Source organism: Oncorhynchus nerka, linkage group LG18 (genome assembly GCF_034236695.1).
Source record: "Oncorhynchus nerka isolate Pitt River linkage group LG18, Oner_Uvic_2.0, whole genome shotgun sequence".
NCBI lineage: Eukaryota > Metazoa > Chordata > Actinopteri > Salmoniformes > Salmonidae > Oncorhynchus > Oncorhynchus nerka.
The window spans coordinates 55262803-55279107 of NC_088413.1; the positions used below are offsets into that span (position 1 = coordinate 55262803).

The following is a 16305-nucleotide window of genomic DNA, read 5'->3' on the forward strand; positions in this document are numbered from 1 at the left end:
ATACACATGTGGACAATGCTAATAAATTACACTCGCGCTTCCGCAGACAAATGGTTATGTTAAATGTAAACAGAAAGACGTTGTGATATACCTTGGTCGTCCAACCTAATTTAAATACAGGAAGTACATGGAACGTTCTCTGTCACGTGGTAGCGTTGCAAGTTGGTCACAGACGAACTAAACAGTAGCTATTTTCATGTTACTTACGTCTAGAATGTCGACGATGCTGTAAAATACATTGTAGAAGAGGCCCTGAAATGAGTGGCAAAACGACAGGATATTTTCTGCGGAGGTCACTATGTCCTTGTAATCTTTTAGGTCCATTGCATATGCGGCGCATATCAGCGAACGCCAGTCGTCGGTGCAGTTCGAGTGAACCAACAAAGCAAGGGAACTCAGTGAAGGTGCGTGGGCCACTCACTAGCTAGTTTCTCATCAATGAGTTGATTTCATGTGCTTCTTTATTGCACGTCTCTGGTCCGAGTTTCAGAGACCTACCTCCAGAAGCATTGTTTGCTAATGTTGGTTGATGAGAATTGGTATGTATTTTATTTAACTAGGCAAGTCAGTTAAGATCAAATCATTTACAATGATTGCCTAGCAAAAGGCCTCCTGATGGGACGGGGGCTAGGATAAAAAAATATAGGACAAAACACACATCACGATGAGAGACAACACTACATAAAGAGAGACCTAAGACGACAACTGCATGGCAGCAACTCATGACAACACAGCACAACTGTCAGTAAGACTGCGTCTTTGAATGAAGAGATGGAGATAACTGTCCAGTTTGAGTGTTTTTTTGCAGCTCGTTCTAGTCGCTAGCAGCAGCGAACTGAAAAGAGGAGACACCCAGGGATGTGTGTGTTTTGGGGATATTTAACAGAATATGACTGGCAGAATGGGTGTTGTATGTGGAGGATGCAGTAGATATCTCAGATAGGGGGGAGTGAGGTCTAAGAAGGTTTTATAAATACGCATCATCCAGTGGGTCTTGTGATGAGTATACAGAGATGACCAGTTTACACAGGAGTATAACGTGCAGTGATGTGTCCTATAAGGAGCATTGGTGGCAAATCTGATGGCCGAATGGTAAAGAACATCTAGCCGCTTGAGAGCACCCTTACCTGCCGATCTATAAATTATGTCTCAGTAATCTAGCATGGGTAGGATGGTCTACACCCTCAGAGGTACTAATCACACCAGTGGGGAGAGGGGCATTAATCTTACCAAAACCACAACCTTGTTCTGAACATCTCCAAAACAAAGGTTAAGGGCAGAGGATGCTTGTTGAATACTAAGAAAGCTTTGTTGGAGAGCGTTTAACACAAAATCCGGGGAGGGGCCAGCTGAGTACAAGACTGTATCATCTGCATCTAAATGGATGAGAGAGCTTCCTACTGCCTGAGCTATGTGGTTGATGTAAATTAAGAGTGTGGGGCCTAGGATTGAGCCTTGGGGTACTCCCTTGGTGACAGAGAGTGGCTGAGACAGCAGATGTTCTAACTTTACACACTATGCTCTTTGAGAGAGGTAGTTAGCAAACCAGGCCAAAGACCCCTCAGAGACACAAAGACTCCTTAGCCGGCCCACAAGAATGGAATGGTCTACTTTATCAAAAGCTTTGGCCAAGTCAATAAAAATAGCAGCACAACATTGCTTAGAATCAAGGGCAATGGTGACATCATTTAGGACCTTTAAGGTTGCAGTGACACATCCATAACCGGAGCGGAAACCAGATTGCATACCATAGAGAATACTATAGACATCAAGAAAGCCAGTCTGTTGATTATTGACATGTTTTTCCAACACTTTTGATGTACAGGGCAACATTGAAATTGGGCTATAACAGTTAGGATCAGCTTGATTTCCACATTTAAATAAAGGATGCACTGAGGCTGCCTTCCAAGCAATGGGAAACTCCCCAGAGAGGAGAGACAGGTTAAAAAAAGGTCAGAGAGAGGTTTGGCGATGATAGGGGCAGCAACCTTAAAGAAGAAAGGGGTTTTTTTTGGTTCAAGTTTAAGGAGCTCCTTTAGCACCTTGGACTCAGTGACTGCCTGCAGGGAGAAACTTTGTAGCGAGGCAGGAGCATCAGGCATGGCTTAGTCAAATGGGAATCCTGACTTTATTAAGTGGTGATTAAAGAGCTTAGCCATGTACTCCTTGTCAGTAATAACCACATCATCAACATTAAGGGACATGGGCAGCTGTGAGGAGGAGGGTTTATTCTCCAGGTGTTTAACTGTTTTCTAGAACTAACCCAAGTGCACTTATTTCTCATTTGCCTGAATGAGAGCCAGTCAGCCTGAGTATGTGTGTGCTACAAATACAAGCATTTCGCTACACTTGCATTAACATCTGCTAACCATGTGTATGTGACAAATAAAATTTGATTTGCTAGGGCTGGGCGATATGGCCAAAATATTATATCACGGTATTTAAAAAAAATAATTGGACGGTATTTTTAGTTTTTGAATAATACATGTTTTATATATGCTTTATGATTAGTAAGTGATCCTAGGGTGGCAATACATACATTCTAAGTGATTTCAATGAGTCTTTCTCCTTTCTGATTTTTTTATACTGTTCAATTCAACTTCAACCCAAACTAATTTCAGCACTTATCATTTCTGCATTTCCTGCAGTGGTGGAAAAAGTACCCAATTGTCATACTTGAGTAAAAGTAAAGATACGTTAATAGAAAATTACTCAAGTGAAAGTCAACCAGTAAAATACTACTTGAGTAAAAGTATTTGGTTTTAAATATACTTAAGCATCAAAAGTAATTGATAAAATATACGTAAGTATCAAAAGTAAAAATTATTTTAAATTCCTTAACCACCATATTTATTTATTTTTTAGTTACAGATAGCCAGGGGCACACTCCAACACTCAGACATAATTTACTAACCAAGCATTGGTGTTTAGTGAGTCCTCCAGATCAGAGGCAGTAGATGACCAGGGATGTTCTCTTGACACGTGCGTGAATTGGACCGTTTTCCTGTCCTGCTAAGCTTTCAAAATTTAACAAACTTTTAGGTGTCAGGGAAAATGTATGGAGTAAAAAGTACAGTATTTTCTTTAGGAATGTAGTGAAGTAAAAGTAGTCAAAAAATAAAAATAGTAATGTATAGATACCAAAAAACGACTTAAGTAGTACTTGAAAGTATTTTTTACTTAAGTACTTTACACCACTGCTCAATTGAGATAATTTCCACACTGCCACATAGGGCTGCACGATATGGGCAAATAATCTAGGACTTATTTTTAACCAAATGTTGCAAATTAGAGCAAAACTGTTGGACTCGAGGAAATATAACTACTGTTCTAATTCTATAGTTAGAATAAAATGGTGGGAAATTTGAATACACTGTTTGAGATAAAAATTAATTAAAATACCAGGGAGGAGTTATTGACAGGGTAGGAACTAAATTGTTGATACGTGTTTCCTAGGGGACCCTATAAGCTTTGGCTACCTTGCATGTTTTCTCTTGGCTACTTCATATAGCTAACATATTCCTCTTTGATTTAGAAGATACTGTTGCACAAAAATGCTAGTTTAGGTCAACACCATCACTGGTATTATCAGGTTGTATTAGCTAGCTACGTTTGCTTTTACTCAGTGAATGTATTAGCTAGCTAGATAGCTATTAGCATTAGCGGCAACTAGCTAAGAAAATACAAACTAGCTGTTTGTTGATGTAAGAAACATAAACGAATAGTGTCATTATAGAACGATAATATTAATCAACTAAGAAGCAAAGTGAAAACAGCATTGTCATCAACATTGTTGCATGTGCTGCATTGACCATGCAGACTGAACGCAAGTATCTCGTTGAGGAACAACAAATGCGCTCCATGAATGACAGGGGGCGTGGCTAGGTATGTGTGGAAAGTAGCACAGAGAGAAAGAGCGAAGAGAGATGACTCAAGTTGCGAAGTAAACTATACAAATTGACATTACACATGGCGTATCACATTTAACAAACCAAACATTCAAATACCAGTATAGAAGGTAAAGTAAAAACCCAAACCGCTCCCTGCATCAATACCAGTATATCATAAAATACGGTATACCGCCCAGCCCTAGCGTATGCCGATCCTTTATCCAAATGGAATTCTTGACGGGGAGTCGGTCGAACCAGGGGATGAACCTGTTTTTAATTATAATTTTCTTTATGGGGGTGTGTTTTTTTTAACAATGTAACTGACAGTTAGATTTACAGGTTATGTCGTTGTCTTTTGTTTGAATTGTTTACGTGTCCGCTGTGCGGGGGAAATGATAATACAAGCGGAACTACGTAGCTAATACTGTTGTAACAGGGAATCATGCGCTGCGTTAGCTAAGTTTTCATGTCATCGGGTGTAGTTCATAAAGGTTTAAGAGGGAATGTTAGGATGAAGTGTGAATTCATGCCAGGAATAATAAGTGTGAAGTTTGATTTCCTCCCTTCTGTAATAAGCAGCCAATGAGGTATTTTTTCCTTTTCATGTGTTTAATCTGAACCCGTTATAACGCCGGTTAAACTGTTATGTATGTAAGCACTTCAGAGTTATACCAAGCTAATAAGTCACTCGTAAGATAAGGTTGTAAGAGTGTGCTTAACTGTATTTTTCATTTACTTTATAGTTCTCACGGAAGGTGATAATTCTGACTAAAACTACAGAATAAAGCCGCCAGTTAAAATCCAGGAACGGTTGTGCTCGTGGTTACTGAAGGGAGCTACAAACAATACCACGGAAAATATAAAAAAAGAAGGTACACGCGTCTTCGTCAGAGGGGATAAAGCTGATTCTATACCAATTTACAGTGGCCAGGTCATTAGGGAAGGCTAGCTCATTAAAGTTTTTTTTTTAGCAAGCGTCTAGGACAGGTCGTTTCACTGAGCAGCCATTACGAAAACAAGCTGTAAAACAGTGATCGCAATTAGGATTCTTTGTAAGGATAACACCAATTAGAGTAGCCTTTTCTGGGTGTTTGGAGTCATGCCTTGTGGGATTGGTAATAATCTGAGAACGATGTAGGGAGTACCATTGCTTTAGAATTTGGTAAAGTGGTTTAAACACGTCCCAGTTTAGGCCACCTAGCAGGACAAATTCAGAGTTCGTGTAAGGGTCCAGGAGAGAGCCTACTGCTAGTAACAAGTCATGGCATCATCATACACAATAGGGCGATTTAAAAAACAAAAAATAACAATAGGGTGACTTCCTGCTTACAAAAATATTTGCCGAGACTCCTATTGCCTCTTCCTAATGTGAACATGCCTAAAGAGAGGGTGCAAATTGGTAAGGCCAATAGGGGTTGGCAGAATTGAATTGTTGATTTCTGTATGCAGGATGTCACTCTGCTTAATACAGTACCAGTCAAAAGTTTGGACACACCTACTCATTCAATGGTTTTTTATTTATTTAGACTATTTTCTACATTGTAGAATAATAACACATATGGAATAATGTAGTAACCAAAAAAGTGTTAAACAAATCAAAATATTTGATATTTGAGATTTTTCAAAGTAGCCATCCTTTGCCTTGATGAAAGCTTTGCGCACTCTTGGCATCCTCTCAACCAGCTTCATGAGGTAGTCACCTGGGATGCATTTCAATTGACAGGTGTGCCTTGTTACAAGTTCATTTGTGGAGTTTTTTTCCTTAATGTGTTTCAGCCAATCAGTTGTGTTGTAACAAGGGGTAGTATACAGAAGATAACCCTATTTGGTAAAAGACGAAGTCCATATTATGGCAAGAACAGATCAAATAAGCAGAGAGAATCTACAATCCATCAGACATGAAGTTCTTTCAATCTGGAAAATGTCAAGAATTTTGAAAGTTTCTTCAAGTGCAATCGCAAAAACCATCACGCTCTCATGACCGCCACAGGAATGAAAGACCTAGAGTTACTTCTGCTGCAGAGGATAAGTTCATTAGTTACCAGCCTCAGCAATTGCAGCCCAAATAAATGCTTCACAGAGTTCAAGTAACAGACACATCTCAAGATCAACTGTTCAGAGGAGACTGCGTGAATCAGGCCTTCATGGTAAAATTGCTGCAAAGAAACCACTACTAAAGGACACCAATAATAAGAAGAGACTTGCTTGGACCAAGAAATACGAGCAATGGACATTAGGCCCGGTGGAAATATGTCTGATGAGTACAAATGTGAGATTTTTGGTTCCAACCGCCGTGTCGTTTTTATGAGACGCGGAGTAGGTGAAAGGATGATCTACGCATGTGTGTTTCCCACCGTGAAGCATGGAGGAGGAGGTATTATGGTGTGTGGGTGCTTAGCTGGTGACACTGATTTATTTAGAATTCAAGGCACACTTAACCAGCATGGCTACCACCGCATTCTGCAGCAATACGCCATCCCATCTGGTTTAGTGGGACTATCATGTGTTTTTCAACAGGACAATGACCAAACACACCTCTAGGCTGTGTAAGGGCTATTTGATCAAGAAGGAGAGTGATGGAGTGCTCCATCAGATGACCTGGCCTCCACAATCACCCGACCTCAACCCAATTGAGATGGTTTGGGGTGAGTTGGACCACAGAGTGAAGGAAAAGCAGCTAACAAGTGCTCCGCATATGTGGGAACTCCTTCAAGGTTGTTGGAAAAGCATTCCTCATGAAGCTGGTTGAGAGAAAGCCAAGCGTGTGCAAAGTTGTCATCAAGGCAAAGGGGGGCTCCTTTAAAACATTTTTTTAACCCCGTTTTCTTCTCAATTTCGTGGTATCCAATTGGTAGTTAGTCTTGTCTCATCGCCGCAACTACCGTACGGACTCGGGAGAGGCGACAGTCAAAAGCCGTGCATCCTCCGAAACACAACCCAACCAAGCCGCACCGCTTCTTGACACAATGCCACTTAACCCAGCCTCACCAATGTGTCGGAGGAAATACCGTGCACCTGGCGACCGTTTCAGCGTGCACTGCGCCCAGCCCGCCACAGGAGTCGCTAGTCGTCACATCGCGCACATCCTGGCCCGGCCAAACCCTCCCCTGACCCGGACGACGCTGGGCCAATTGTGCGCCGCCCCATTGGTCTCCCGGTCGCGGCCGACTGCGACAGAGCCTGGACTTGAACCCAGAATCTCTAGTGGCACAGCTAGCACTGCGATAAAGGCTTGATACTTTGAAGAATCTAAAATGTATTTTGATTTAACACTTTTTTTTGGATACTAATGATTCAATTTGTGTTATTTCATAGTTTTGTCTTCACTGTTATTCTACAATGTATGTGTGTCCAAACCTTTTACTGGTACTGTATAATGATGTCATACAACTAAGCTCAAATGATGCAAGGCGCTACCAGGCTATACTGTCACCTAATAACCAAACCCCCTTAATAAGAACATTGCCTGGCTTTAAATATTGATTTGATATGAGGGGATGGTTAAAATACATCCTATGTGTCATCCCCTTTGCTGTGTACTGTCTGTTTATAGAAGTAACATGATTTAGGATGTTTTATTTATCTTTTAAACAGAGATCCCAGTTCATCCCAGCTGCTGAATCTAAGCATGACTGGGTTGGTCCCCCTCACAGGCTGTCAAACCTGCGACCAATCATATACCACATCCCTGAGAATGAGACCGAATTGGAGAAGCAGCTTAGAACCTTGAGGCAAGAGACGGAGGATTGGAACCATGCATTCTGGACCAATCAGAATATCACTTTCAACAAGGTTTGCTTCCTTAATTATCCAATTACTCAACTGTATCCTTAATTATCTGTTGACTCATCTCAGAGACACCTAAAGCAGTAGTGCAATCACAAATGATTTACTACTTAGCTCAGCTGTTGTTGATACACTTTTTCTGTGATTTTCTTGTTGATTTTACTTAATTTCAGTAGTCTCTGGCTAGCATAAGCCTCATTGTACCCAAAATGAAATGTAATCGAAGTTGTAACTGCCAAGCTAAGCAAAAACCCTTCAGTAAATGTGTATAGAGTTGGCTATAATAGATGATCAACTGGGTGGTTCAAGCCCTCAATGCTGATTGGCTGAAGGCTGTGGTATATCAGACCGTATACGATGGGTATGGCAAAAAATGACTTTGTACTGTTGTAACTTCATTGGTAACCAGTTTATAATAGCAATAAGGCACCTCTGGGGTTTGTGGTATATGGCCAATATAGCACGGCTAAGGGCTGTTCATAGGGTAGAATTTAGACAACACATTTTGTCCACCAGAAGGCAGCACTTCACTGATCTCAAATATTGAGGTAAATATATATAATTTTTTTTTTTTTTTTTAGTACTGTAGTAGTGTAGACATTTTTTAAATGATTGTTTTTTACTTTGTGTTCAAAGGCTATTTCTGTTTTCTCATTTAGGAGAAGGATGCCTTCGTCCTCTCACAACTGAAGGAGAAAGGCTTGACTGAGAGAGATGAGAAAGGTTAGCTGATATTGTGATTTTAAATTCTGAAGGATATCAAACTGATGGATGACAGGGGGGTGGTTGGAATGTGTCTTAATGTTTGTTGTTCCTTATATTTTCTCAGGAAGAAAAAGGGCTTTAAACAGTGAAGAAATGGCAGTCTTTTACAAACATTTCCTGGATGAAAACTGCATAAGACATGCCAATTATAATAAGTAAGTTTGGGAACTATTGCTTACAGTTCAAACAGGTGCAAAAGGATGCCCTGTATCTTGCTACTGTTTAATGGGGGGTGAGATAGCAGGTCATCAATAGCAGGTCTTGAAATATCATTATTAATTAATGTGATATAACTCATGCTCAGAGTCAACATTTTTTTATTTATTGACCCTTTATTTAACCAGGCATTAACTAGGCATTGCTGTATATGTAAAAATAGTATGTGCATAAGCAAGCCATTCTGTGAATATAATGAGTTCTCTCCTATTTATTACGGTATTGTTGTCTCTTTTCCCTCCCTTCGTCTCATTGACAGGGATTGGTACAGACGTAACTTCACAATCACCTTGCTTATGGGAAGAGTGGCTTTCCACAGCGTCTGGAGAACGCTTGCTGAGAGAAGAGGCTGGAAGAAAGGCGGCCCTACCACATGATACTCCATTAAATACGTTATCTTCTATTCTCTCACCTTAGTGTTTGTCTTTTATTTGATTTGGTGCAACAGTTGAGTGAGGAACTCCCACAACACTCCCCCCCACCTGTCATGATAATACTTTTACTAACCCAGTCATTTGTTCTAGGATCGGGAATGAAAAGAGAACAGAAGAGGGTTAGACATCTAATAAATGGGGGGGTGCTTATATTTGTCCTGTTTCACATATGTGCAAGTGTGTAACTTGTACAAGTGTATGTGTGTGGTGTGAAATGTAAAAGTTTTTATTTTTTGCATATCCCTCTCCCCCTGAGACACCCTCAGAGAGTGGCGTCACACCCAGGACTCAGACATTATTGATGGTGACATTGGCACAATTAGGGTAAAGTGCCATGCACAAGGGCATATCCTCAGATTTTTCACCTAGTCAGCTCAGGGATTCGAACTAGCAACCACTAGGCTTCCTGCCACCCAGTTTTATATTGTGGTTTTGATTGAATGACAGCACTTTTGTGCATACAATCATTCATTCAAATTGATGGCAATACTGTATTACTCTAAATAAACCTGACCTGAAGTAAATGAAATCCCTCACGTGATATAATCGGTGATGCTAGCCAGAGACGGTATAGAAACCATCTAAAATCTCTTGCGTTTGCTATCACAATAAATGTCAGTGTCACTGCCAGTTTAATCTGAACTGGATGACATCATGATCAATGAAGGGGAGTTGGGGCGCTAGGACTGTGACGCTAAAGACAGTACAGTGTGAAAATAGGCTAAAACTGCTTCTCCAAAAGAAATCCCCGTTCACGCTTGTAGGTGACGTTGGCTAGCTAAACTCATGCGTAGACACGTCACCGGGTCTACTGTCGTCTAGCGTCGAACTGCGCATGTGTTGGCCGTTAAATCAAAGGCACTCCTTCAATATAAAGCTGTTTTGACGAAAAGGAGAACCTGTCAGTTTATCACTTTCACGAGGTTGGAGTAATATAATGTTTAACTACGTAATACATTGGCTCGAATTTAGGTTGTGCCTTTTATATTTTTAGAAGATTAACAACCTGGGCTGTTTGGTCTGTTTCGCAAGCGTTCCCAAAGTCTCGCGATGTTGCGCCTCTTGAGTTTAGAAACTATGGTAACGCCATTTTCGCCCAGGAGTTCAGTAGCCAACAAATGTGTTTCTAGAGATATAAGACCTAGTTAAATGAAACGTTGTCTATTTAACATGGAAGATCATGTAATAATTTTTTGGTTCAGATATCACTTCCCGTACATGTAGCTAGCTAGTCACTGATGATGCAGCGATAAGCAATAAAGCCGTGACAGCTACCTCTGGTCAGTCAGGAAGAACAGCGCAAGAGACAAGACGGTGAGCTTCGTTTCTGTTCTCGCAAAGTCGATCTAACAAAAAAATTAACTTGTTCTTTCAGAATATATACAACATTTCAGTGTTTTCAATCGGAAACTGCATTGAAGTCGGACTAACTCCTCATTGTACTGTGTTGGGCAACGGATGTTCAACAGAACGGTAAGGTTTGACTACCTGGGACTCTGTCACTGGCAGCTAATTAACGTTAGCTAGCTACGGACTGATGCCGAGATTTCGTCTAAAACAATATTTTTCTGTTAAATTCACACAAGTCAATATTTGTAATTCATCTGACACATGTTTTCTTGTTAACACTTGTTATTGACTTCTCATGAGATTAGGTTGCTAGGACGATTGAGGAAGCTTGTTATGTTAGCTAGCTAACGTTAGCTGCTATAACGTTATTAACCAGTAATAACCACGCACTAGGCTGAACTGCGGCTAGGTAAGTTTGAGGACATTGAACTGGTTCTACAGGTTGATCAATTCATATAATTGTTAAGTAGAAAACTGAGAAGGGGACCTTACTGAAAACACCAGTTCAGTTGGCCAAATATCCATACATGTTTGTTCTCACCCAGAGCTACTTTTATTTCGATGCCTGCTTGCCTAGCCTAGTGTTGATGGTTTTCACTGAAATTCTCAATTTATTTAACCAGGCAAGTCAGTTAAGAACAAGTTCTTATTTACAATTACGGCCTAGGAACAGTGGGTTAACTGCCTTATTCAGGCTGCAGAACGACAGATTTTTACTTTGTCAGCTCGGCGATTCGATCTAGCAACCTTTTAAACTAGGCTACCTGCCATCCCAATGTTCTATCGCTTGGAGGACTCTTGTGCCCTCTGAAAGCGTGCCTATGTTGATGAGGGGGTATCGTACTAAACTCCACTTCATTGTAAAGGAAGTTTCACACAACTACAGAGGACAAGCATAGGTACAAGGTGGGCGTTTCCTTATATATTATTATTGTTATTATTTCTTAAAAAAAATATTGACCTTAGGTGAGTCGATGTAGTCGGAGCTAGAGTCAACAAAGCCTGGTCTCGGCTCCACTCCTTGGTGAAGTTACTCAGAAAGGAGGATGCAGATGCTGTGTTGGCCAGGGATACTGAGACCAGTGTATTTGGGCTGACAACTGGGGGTTTGAAAGTCGAGCCCTGCTGAAATGTGGCAGTGAATGTTAATTATACTAGGCTGCTCTTCAGTAGGGGAGGCATTCCAACAGTCAGGTCTCTGCTCCCTTTCCCCTGGTTGGTGGTTCAGACTTCACTCTGTGGTTATTTTTGGTTTGAGGTGAATATGTTTCTGGCTGGTGGGCGTACACACACACACATGCTGCAGACCCAGAGGAAGCTGCCGTCTATAACGTTAAAATGTAGATGCTGTGTTGTGCGTGAGACGTGACTCTCTGTTTCTGTGTGGTGTCTGGTTGGGTGGAGAAGTTTCTCCCAGCAACCTCGCTCCTGAGTCATAGTTGATGATTATCAGCTTTCACATCGCTGACTAACCCTCTGAGTAGTCTTACAATATCTACATCTTCATGCAAGAATGTCTGTACAAGCACTGGTTAGTTCCTCTTTTCTGCAGATTTTTTTTCTTTCTGTGCCTATTGGGTAATGAGTAAGGGTGTGTGTGCATAATTTTAACTGTCACCTAACTTGCTGCAAGAAAAATGTTGACATCCTAAAGCAAAAAATGTTTTTACATTTAAAACCTTAAGACTGAGACTCTGAGATGATGGTGGTGGTAACTGTCGGTGATTTCATGCAGACAGGTCTGGAGGTGCTTTCTGGGCAGCTCTCTCACTTTGGCTCATACAGCAGCAGCTTTGATACCCAATTCGTATGACAAAAATGTATGTTGGTCACCTGTGGTCTATTTGCATTCTAGACATAGCCTATTGTATTCATTCATTCCTTAAATCCATTCAACAGCTTGTTTTGCAGTATTGGGCAGGGAATCGGTTGAGGATCCCACCGCTTCTCTGAATCTCCATAACAGCACAAACCTGACTCCAGGGAAGTGCTTGAATGAGTTTAACATCCCTTTGAGAGCACCCCCGGGCTACGCTTCCAGCCAGATATTTACATTTCAAACGATAACATCAAAATACTTCCCTCTCCTTCCCTACGGTGCTTTTTGTTCTGGGTTTCATAAGAAGAAAGAAACAAAAACTAGACCATGTAAATAGAGATCTGCATGGGACTGATTTCTTAATTCAGCTCCCTCCCGCACCAGCAGCATTTCATACCGCACCAGCCCACTCCCTCCTGCTCCCGCAAGAACTGGTCCCGAACCCATCCCTCTTAGGAGCTGGCCGATTTTCAGATGGAGACAAATATGGGTGATAAATATTTATTTCTATGCAATGTAGTAAACTATAGCCTAATCATATTTAGGATAGAGCCTATAAATCGGTTGACCGATATTATCGGCCGCTATTAGCCTTTCACATAAATATTTGTAGCAGTATTATATATGTAACAGTATAACTTTAAACCGTCCCCTCGCCCATACCCGGGCTCGAACCAGGGACCCTCTGCACACATCAACAACAGTCACCCAAGAAGCATCGTTACCCATCGCTCCACAAAAGCCGCGGCCCTTGGGGAACCACTACTTCAAGGTCTCAGAGCAAGTGACGTTACCGATTGAAACACTATTTAGCGCGCACCACCGCTAACTAAGCTAGCGTTTCACATCCGTTAAATATACATAGAATAAACAAATCCGTCTGCTCATTTGCAGCCATTAAAAAAATAAGTTCAATGGTTGCCTGAAGAGGGCGCTCTACGAGCTGTTCATTGAACATAATTATTAAGCCCTATGTCACAACGTGAGAGAGTGGTCATGGTGGTTTGACTGTGACTGGTTTGCCACAGCCAGCCTATTCAAATAAGTAAATAATCAAAAGTACACTTCACCAAGCAAGCAACTCTGACCTCATGACATTCTCATTTACTTAACGTTAGCTAGCTAGCAAGCAAGCAGTCTGTGCTACTTATGTGCTGACAGTGGACTGGCGCCAAAGTGATAAAGAACACTTACTGTCTGAGCCTATTATGTTAGCTTATTTAGTTTTCTAAAATATGCAATCTGCAAAAAGCAAGAAAGTTGGCACAGATCGATCATTCAGGCCATGTGCTTGCATTAATGATGACATAAGTAGTTAACATTACCTAGCTAGCTAAATTGAAATGTGTGACTAAAACCAGCGCTGCAAGGATTTGCCTGTAATCTTAACAGAACATGCAAATCGAGGATGCAATGACGTGTATCCTTACCGCGCACTTTGAAGATGTTAGTATAACTGTCGATTTTACTTTTCCTCAGCCAAAAAGACGAGTAACGGACAGTATGCATAGGCGGCGCGTCAGTTTCAAGTTTGGCGAAGCACATTTTCACCATAAGTTCACCTTTATAATAAAGAATTCCATGCATCATTGCATTTGTAGACTTTTATACGATAATATTCGTATTGTGATGAGTAGATTGTATAGTCATAACTTAGACTAATAATATAATTCAATCACTGTTTCGCAAAAAAGACTGTTCAATGCATGGCTGAGCGCGTATTGCGTAGAGGCCTGAGCTATATCAGATACGTTTTCTTTGCATGGGAGAAACACATTTCATGCAATTCTACTTCACTTTCTGCTCATCAGTCATAATCTTTTTTAATATGACAAATTACCGAGCATCCTGCTCCGCTGACACTGACAAACAGATCAATCAAAACGATGTTAACCATGATAAGACTACGATAAGGGGATACACAAATATAATATTACGTCCATCTAAACTGGAGGAGGAAATTATTATCCAAAAACAAACTTTTAAGTGGCACTGACCCATCAATGATAGCCTAAATAGTGAATATGCGCAGTGAGCACTCACTCACCGGGGATATGGCCGATGCTCTCTGTTGGTGCCAATAAGATGTTTTTCGCTCAATTAAGTTCAGAATTTTGCTAACTAAAATACAGATTAGTATTTTCATTGACTTCTCTTTACAGCAATAGCCATTTGTTTTCCAAACTATATTTTCCTGTGATTGAATTTTTAAATAATGTGATATGCCTACTTTTCACTGAAAGTCGCTACTCTACAGTCGTCTATTTGGTATTTGCCATGCACGCTTCCCAAATTGTGCGTGCTGCCTTTCCATCCAACTGTAGGCGATGCAATAAAAAACAATCCACACCTTAGAGGAAGCTAATGATCCGCTGTGTCCAAATCATGCTTTAGTAGCCTATTGTGAATTATTTTTATAGATTTATGTATAGACAGTTGTATGCTAATTAGGCTATAATAATTTTGGCAATTGGAGATAAGATGAAGATCAGATCAAATTTTATGACCAATTTATGCAGAAATTCAGGTATTTCCAAAGGGTTCACATACTTTTGTATATATAGTGTACAGTGGAAAGAAAAAGTATGTTGACACCACTGCTATTTCAGCCACACCCATTGCTGACAGGTGTATACAATTTTATGCACTGCCATGCAATCTCCATAGACAAACATTGGCTGAAGAATGGCCTTACTGAAGAGCTCAGTGACATTCAACGCGGGACCATCATAGGATGCCACCTTTCCAACAAGTCAGTTTGTCAAATTTCTGCCCTGCTAGAGCTGCCCCGGTCAACTGTAAGTGCTGTTATTGTGAAGTGGGAACGTCTAGGAGCAACAACGGCTCAGCCGCAAAGTGCTAGGCCACACAAGCTCACAGAAGCTCACTGTTTCCCAAGATGGCATAGCAGTTAGACGTCCTTTGTCCTCGTCTTGTCGTGTCCTATATTTACACCTATCTTTTATATATTTTCTTTTCCAAAAACTCAACTTCAAAACACTCTCCTGCAACCCGCCTCACCAATTAAAAAAAAAAAGTATTTATTTACCTCAAATCTGAAATCCACAATAGAAGCTAGCCAGAAGCTAACCAGAAGCTAACCAGAAACTAACCAGAAGCTTGCCAGAAGCTAGCCAGAAGCTAACCAGAAGCTAGCCAGAAGCTTGCCAGAAGCTAGCCAGTTTAGTGGCTAACGTTAGTATTCAGCTAACCACGGTTTGTGGTCATCAGCTATCCTTTAGCTCGAAAATCTATCGCCAGTTTTGTACAACGTGACTCAGACCAGAATATACCAGACCTATTTTTCTCTCCATATCCCCGGATTTCAACCGCAAGCTCTGGACATTTACACCTGGATCTCGCAGCTAGCTAGCTGCTATCCATGTGATTATTGGCTTACGTCGATCCCGGAGCAAACATAAATTATTCCGGAGCTAGCCAGTTGAAGAGTTCCATCAGCCACTCCTGGGCTACAATCACCTATCCAGTTTTACTGCTGATGCGGAGCCCCACCGGGCCTTCATGACTGGACTACCGACGTTATCTGCCCGAGGGAGTTATCCAACTGGCCCCTCGGTCGCGACGTTACCTGAACGCCCATCTGTGGCCCGCTAATCGTTAGCTGTCTTATCGGCTGCTATCTGAATAGGTCTATTCAGACAATTTTTCTTGGGTCGTTATAACTATATCTATTTTGCCAATTGGATTGATCCCCTCTACCACACAGAACCCCACTAATCTACCGAAGGAAACGCACAAGGTGGCTAAAAACAGACCTCCATCCTATGCTAGCTTGCTACCGATGGCCCAGCTAGATGTCTGAATTGCGCGACCCCAACCAACCTCACTACTCACTGGACCCTTATGATCACTCGACTAAACATGCCTCTCCTTAATGTCTGTATGCCTTGTCCATTGCTGTTCTGGTTAGTGTTTATTGGCTTATTTCACTGTAGAGCTTCTAGCCCTGCTCACTATACCTTATCCAACCTTTCAGTTTCACCACCCACACATGCAATGACATCACCTGGTTTCAATGATGTTT

General features: G+C 41.2%; 2 protein-coding genes across 9 annotated transcripts in view; both read left to right on the top strand.

Annotated features, from left to right (window-relative positions):
- The first annotated feature begins 121 nt into the window (after positions 1 to 121).
- On the top strand, positions 122 to 9068 carry LOC115146146 (cytochrome c oxidase assembly factor 8). Its single transcript, XM_029688018.2, has 5 exons — positions 122 to 404; positions 7485 to 7682; positions 8336 to 8399; positions 8506 to 8596; positions 8917 to 9068. The coding sequence occupies exons 1-5, from the start codon at positions 258 to 260 to the stop codon at positions 9032 to 9034; spliced, it is 618 nt and encodes a 205-aa protein (XP_029543878.1). The 5' UTR covers positions 122 to 257; the 3' UTR covers positions 9035 to 9068.
- A 1083-nt stretch (positions 9069 to 10151) lies between these two features.
- Positions 10152 to 16305, top strand: part of LOC115146143 (kinesin light chain 1-like) — a 38148-nt gene continuing 31994 nt past the window's right edge. For 3 of the 8 annotated variants that reach the window (XM_029688008.2, XM_029688007.2, XM_029688009.2), the window contains exon 1: positions 10153 to 10564. The gene's annotated coding sequence lies outside the window, so the exon portion shown is untranslated. Of the gene's footprint in view, positions 10565 to 11326; positions 11348 to 16305 lie in introns of those variants that run through there. The other 5 variants (XM_065004199.1, XM_029688011.2, XM_029688004.2 and 2 more) reach the window with 4 other exon arrangements.

What these genes read in the sequence shown, in the direction of transcription:
- LOC115146146 (XM_029688018.2), top strand. Translation starts at nt 258, where the DNA reads ATGAGTGGCAAAACGACAGGATATTTTCTGCGGAGGTCACTATGTCCT. An exon ending in AGCAAGGGAACTCAGTGAAG is followed by an intron (nt 405 to 7,484) that starts GTGCGTGGGCCA and finishes TCTTTTAAACAG; the next exon opens with AGATCCCAGTTCATCCCAGC. An exon ending in AGAATATCACTTTCAACAAG is followed by an intron (nt 7,683 to 8,335) that starts GTTTGCTTCCTT and finishes TTTCTCATTTAG; the next exon opens with GAGAAGGATGCCTTCGTCCT.